At 37.9% G+C, this 6,000-nt stretch overlaps 1 protein-coding gene across 3 annotated transcripts in view; it reads right to left on the bottom strand.

Annotated features, from left to right (window-relative positions):
- Positions 1 to 1,660: 1,660 nt before the first annotated feature.
- LOC143450508 (uncharacterized) overlaps positions 1,661 to 6,000 on the bottom strand; it is a 28,553-nt gene continuing 24,213 nt past the window's right edge. Inside the window, exons 44-51 of one of the 3 annotated variants that reach the window (XM_076951079.1) lie at positions 5,709 to 5,846; positions 5,472 to 5,581; positions 5,058 to 5,265; positions 4,805 to 4,946; positions 4,556 to 4,722; positions 4,296 to 4,466; positions 3,771 to 4,010; positions 1,661 to 3,609 (exon numbers count right to left, since the gene is read on the bottom strand). In XM_076951079.1, the coding sequence (XP_076807194.1) occupies positions 3,810 to 4,010; positions 4,296 to 4,466; positions 4,556 to 4,722; positions 4,805 to 4,946; positions 5,058 to 5,265; positions 5,472 to 5,581; positions 5,709 to 5,846 (1,137 nt within the window). In that variant the 3' untranslated portion in view covers positions 1,661 to 3,609; positions 3,771 to 3,809. Of the gene's footprint in view, positions 4,011 to 4,295; positions 4,467 to 4,555; positions 4,723 to 4,804; positions 4,947 to 5,057; positions 5,266 to 5,471; positions 5,582 to 5,708; positions 5,847 to 6,000 lie in introns of all 3 variants that reach the window. The other 2 variants (XM_076951080.1, XM_076951078.1) reach the window with 2 other exon arrangements.

Genomic DNA, 6,000 nt, shown 5'->3' with positions numbered 1-6,000 from the left:
TAAAAAGATATTCTTACATCCCCCATTATAAGTAGTAGAACAAATTGTTGTAGGTAGAACACATAACAACAGCATTTTATAATTAACCATCGGGAACAACGGCTCTACACCACTGATGCTATACACTTTGTCATCGTTTCCATATTGTTACTATATAGGCATCGGTTTCAAATGTTTTCGATTACGTCGCACACAAGAGTAATCGCTTTGTGACATTGTAAGAACGTGGCGCACTGTTTCTTGCCCTGTTAGAGTGTTGGATCATAACAAATTACAAGGGCAAGGAACAGTTTCATTATTACCTCTTACTGATGCTTATGTTTTAAGGGACAGAAATAGCCGAAATCAAACCTAAAGTGACACCTGTCAAAGTTTTTCTTTAGTTGCTTTTTGATAGACGCTTGGACAAATTCGTTTAGGTACATTCAGTCTGAAATACCATTGCTGATGAAGTAGGCACAGTGGTCCTGAGATCTCTTTCCATCAACAACTATGTCAGACTCCAAATTGCAATAATCTTAACGGATATGACAGCAGTACCAGTTATTTAATGTTTTAAATGTCACTTTCAGCCTGACAAATTGTTTTGGTGACGAAACCCATAGATTGTCAAGCTAACGAACTTTGATATATATATACAACTTAAATATATGGGTCAGTTTTTGCCAGAGCCTTCCCGCGACATGAATATCATCATAATGGCACCACAATAAACCCTTAGAAACTTCGGAATCTTTGGGGACAGTTTCTCCAGGTTTTTGTTTTTCAGAAAGCGAAGACGTGTTTTGTGATCCTGATTGTCTTTAATGCAAGAAGGTTAAGTTACACCGAGAGAATAAACGCGAAATCTTTCGTAATTCCATGTGGCTGCGAGGGCCTCCGTTTCGATTAAAGCGTAACGCCTCTCTGTGTCTAACATAGCTCGAAAAGCATGTAGGTATTAGAAACAAATTGTGCTCTGTTATTGATAGAAGCCCTGTTATTGACTTAGTCCCCAGGAGGAAGCATCTACTGAAAAAACAATTTCCCGTTGCGTGTCACTAGGAGTAAGTGCAGGAAGATTAGTATTGATTTCGATTTATGGTGAAGATGACAATTGTCATTCTTACTGTAATATCCATCGCTTAAATTGGAAGCAGAATTACTGTAGGCTACGGTTTGTTTTAAGACATATAAAACTTACACACGAGAACAAGAGAAAAAGTACAGAATAGAAGTCCACTAAAGGTTAGCGATTCCGCTATGTGAGAAATATATTGATTATTTTAAACTTTGTTTTCGGCAAAACCTTTTTACCTCCAACTCAATTAGTGTGTAACTTCTGTGTATTTTGCATTATTTTACAATATATTCCTCAAGTCTGTTAAATTCCTTGGCCATAAGTCTTCATATGAAGCCTTTAAAAAGCCTTGGCTGAAAACTATTTTACAAACAACCACCAGAGTTTACTGAAAAGCAGCTTATTTACTGTTTCTGATAATTAAAGGTAATGGGATTTAAAGAAGGAATCTGTTTACAGTTTAACTTTGCTTCCACTGCTTTGGCTTGACACAAAATTGCCGATTGCAGACTTAACTTCAAATATTTCTGCCCCTGTCGAACAGCGTTTTTAAAACAGTTTGTCAGAAACGCTTTCCTAGAAAAGTGGGAAAAATCATTTTCTTCAAATAAATCTTTCCGTTTATTGCAATAAATTTATAGCAGTTAAGCATGATGCAACGTCATATCCAATGCGGTACTACGACACCTTATCGAAAGACACTTTATCGAAAGACACTTTATCGAACGACACCTGATCGAAACGACAGCTGATCGAAAGACACTTTATCGAACGACAGTTAATCGAGCCGACAGTTGATCGAAAGACACTTTATCGAAACGACAGCTGATCGAACGACATTTTATCGAACCGACAGTTAATCAAAACGACAGTTGATCGAACGACACTTTATCGAACCGACAGTTCAAGCAAGATTTTAGCGTGTTTCTCAAACATTGGCCAATTTCCATTTTGGCCAATGTAGCTTCCGGAAAATTCAGGCTCTCTCTCTGCAGCGGTGGTTCAATGAAGATGCAGAGCACGCCCTTCGCATAAAATGCTTCCAGGCACTGGCATTCGTTCCGCCTGAAGACGTTGTACAACGGTTCGAGGACTTCCTGGCCACGTTCAGTGACGACGATGAGCAGCACTTGTCTGAATACATTGACTATTTTGAAAATACTTGGATTGGACGATTGTGTCGCAGGAATCGTCGTCAACCTCTATTTCCTATCCGATGTTGGAATGTCTTCCACCGGGTTCAAGATGACCTTCCACGAACGAATAATAGCATTGAAGGATGGCACAATGCGTTCAGCAAGCGTGTCTCAATATCCCATCCGACGCTTCGCAGACTCGTCAAAAAAATTAAGCAGGAACAAGGTTCCAACGAATTGTTAATTGAACAATTGAGTGCTGGAATCGATGGCCCACCACGGAAGAAGCGCTACGACGCTGTCAACCAACGTCTGAGGAGCATAGTTGAAAATTATGACTCAACAAATATGGACATAAAAAGTTATCTTCGAGCAATTGCACACAACTTGTGATTAAATGAATGCGATTGAAATGTGCACTTCGTCAGTTGTCGTGCTTTTAACAGTGCATGCATTGTGATATAAATATCACAATATCTCAAAAATTACAAAATCTAACTTTATCAAACAAACATGGACAGATAGCTGAACATCACAATGACCCATTGTTTCAATGTTTGAGAAACACGCAAAAATCTTGCTTGAACTGTCGGTTCGATAAAGTGTCGTTCGATCAACTGTCGTTTTGATTAACTGTCGGTTCGATAAAGTGTCGTTTGATCAACTTTCGGTTCGATAAAGTGTCTTTCGATCAACTGTCGTTTCGATCAGGTGTCGTTTCGATCAGGTGTCGTTCGATTAAGTGTCTTTCGATAAAGTGTCGTTCGATTAAGTGTCGTTCGATAAAGTGTCTTTCGATAAGGTGTCGGGTCACGATCCAATGCAATAAATACAATTAAGCACATAATCACAGAGCGGTTTTCAGTGGAATAAGAAGATTTAAAATAAATTTCATCATCATATGTCTAAAGATCAAAAACGATTCAGGTGAAAAATTACTAAAAATTATTCCATCGGGGAATTGCAATGCTCAAAAGACGTCATATTGCCTATTCATTTTCATGTTAGTGTTTTGGTCAAACTGCGGGCCATAATCATTACATTTAAATATAATAAGTCATTGAGCTAACGATAAATTGTGCAGTCGTGACAATATAACCGTGATAGCGCCGCATATTTTTATATTACTGTATATATGCACCAGGGAAAAAAACTAAACGCAGTAATACGACAAAAGCATTGAGTTGTGTTAACAGGTTATACAAAAGTATTTCAGTTGATTTGATGCAGCTATCTTGCCATGCATATGTTGGAACGAGCGGTAAGCAAACATCATCATCTTTTCGACAAACCTTAATTGTATTTTGTTTTATTTTATTGTGTTTTGTCGATTGATTTTAACGGAAAGCTAAATCATATTTCAGGGTTAAAACTGCCATCATTTGCTTCAAGTTTTGCGAGGCAAAAACTATTCTGTGGATAAATGTAACATTCCCCATTAACTAAGATCTTTTATCGGTGCATAAACATTAAGTCGTGTAGTTGTACTGCACACACATATATAGAGTAAGTGCCAACATATATAGAGCAATCATAGCATGTAACTCATACAACAAAAAAAGAGTATAACATACTGTTATCATACCAAGTGACATATTAGCATTTGCAATAGTTCATGCTTTCGGTGGCTTTGCCGTTTCTAACGCATATCCTGTTGATCTTCTGTAAGTTGTCCTGGTGGTCCTTGAAGTAAATTTGTTGTCTTTAGCTATATATCCTCGGAAGGGGTAGCACAAAACATTGTAAACAGGTGGCCACCACACGTTTCGAATGTCGCCTTTGCGCACACACAACAAAAGAAATATGCAAACGCCCTGCACAAAGAAAAAAATGCACTTAAGCTATCCACAACTCAGCATAGGACGTTCAAATAAAAACTGAAACAACAACAGTTCCTTGTCAAAAGATTGATCTATGATTGATTGATTGATTGATTGAAAGATTGATCATGATGCAGGAAAGTGAATGTTTATGCCCATTTCAGTTACTTTTTTTTCAATGACTTAATAACAAAAAGTACCAATAACCAGAATTCCTGCAAAGTATATGCTCCAAAACCATTTATTTTGGGTGACAAAATTATTACGATTTATAATTACCTGCAAAGAAACAGCCACAGTGAAAAGCCAGTTCATCACTGTGAAGTAGATAACGTTATCTGAAAGCAAAAGAAAATAACCTAGCAACCACACAAGGCCAAGTGATGCAGCAATAGTAATCGCAACCACCAACTGCTGCATTACTGATCTCTTGGGTATAGAAGAAGACACCTGCAGAATAATAGTAAAATTTCAACGTTTTTCACACTAATATGTTTTAAATTAAAATAAATGAGATCAACTTCGGAAATCTCATCGACCTCATTTCGCTTCCATGTCAGCTTTCTAACGACCATGAAGAAAATGACCACGTTGAAGACAAGAAGGAGCCCGACTGGCAAAAGGAAAGAAAAATGCAAGGAGTGACTGTGGAGCCAGCACATGTTGTCAGCCAACATGGCAGAGACGGCCAGGTCGGAGTTTTCGTCTGCAAATAAGAAGACAAGCCATTTGTCAAAACAGTTTTCAACTAAAGAAGTGTTTGCGTTTTCTACCATCACATTTCTTACCTTTACCACAAACGGGGGGCTCCTCTTCGTGATGAGAGTAAGTAAGAGTAACAATGACGTTGATGACGACAATTATGAGGGGAAGTCCGTATGATATCACAAAGCTCTTTGTCAAATATCTGTCCCATGTTACGCTCAACACCTTCCGTGAATAAAACGGTTTCATTTAATCATAATCGAAAATAAATCATGCTGAGTAGCCTGTCAAGGTAAGGGACGGTTAAGACATAATTAAGTTAAGTTATTTTCATACCTGAACAAATGACTTGTACAGGACATGAGCGTATACTGCCATCCAAAACCAAGTACTTAGCAGAAAGAAATGTAGCAAAACGGTGCTGGACACACATGCGGCAATATTACGTCTTTTGTCGATCCCGCTCAGGAAACCGATGTATGATAGCATTAGGTTGATACAAACATTTATAAGAATCTTGGTTGGTCGTTTTCTTCGAATGTGCCTAGACAAAAAATAAAGGGCATTTTAACACTTTCTCCTTGGGCTTGACAACCATGTGCACAACATTAAAGTTACCCTTAGTAACGTACAACATATTAAGCTCATTAAAAAATAAACATAACATTAACATTATCTTTGTTTGACCATTATCAGGCGCAACTGTGTTTTGATATGTCTTCACAAGGTTAAGTAGATACGTAAGCTTACTTTGGTATGACCAACAGAAGTACTGTCACTACCAGACAAACGATAGAAATAATGCATCCCACGGTTGTGGCAGTTGATAGGACGACGTCTTCAGGAATGTCATATGTGCTCTATAAATAAATTAACAAAATAATTGTGCGCTATTATTAGATCAACATGCTCAAGCCTTTAAATAAAGAGCAGAGGATGCAATTTGGAAGATAATACTTGGCATATTGAATGCATTTTAAAGCTTACTAGTAACATGGCAAAGTTGGTCAAATGATTGCATCTGCATTCGGGAGGATTTGAATTCTCAACCAAACAACAACCGGCCGTCGACCAAGCATCGGTTGAGAAATTCCAAAATGCACATGTCTCGTTTACGTATGACAGCTGAAACATATAGTGTAGTGTTATTTGGGCACTTGTACTTTAACACAGTTCACTGCCCATTATTTGCGTTAAGGATTAGATTACGGTGGTTGGCTACTGTAATTCGCTTACAAGCCAGCATTCGTGCATCAAAAAATTGTAATAAAACAACGAT

This window comes from Clavelina lepadiformis, chromosome 3 (assembly GCF_947623445.1).
Source record: "Clavelina lepadiformis chromosome 3, kaClaLepa1.1, whole genome shotgun sequence".
Lineage (NCBI taxonomy): Eukaryota > Metazoa > Chordata > Ascidiacea > Aplousobranchia > Clavelinidae > Clavelina > Clavelina lepadiformis.
This window is presented reverse-complemented; position numbering and strand designations above follow the sequence as displayed.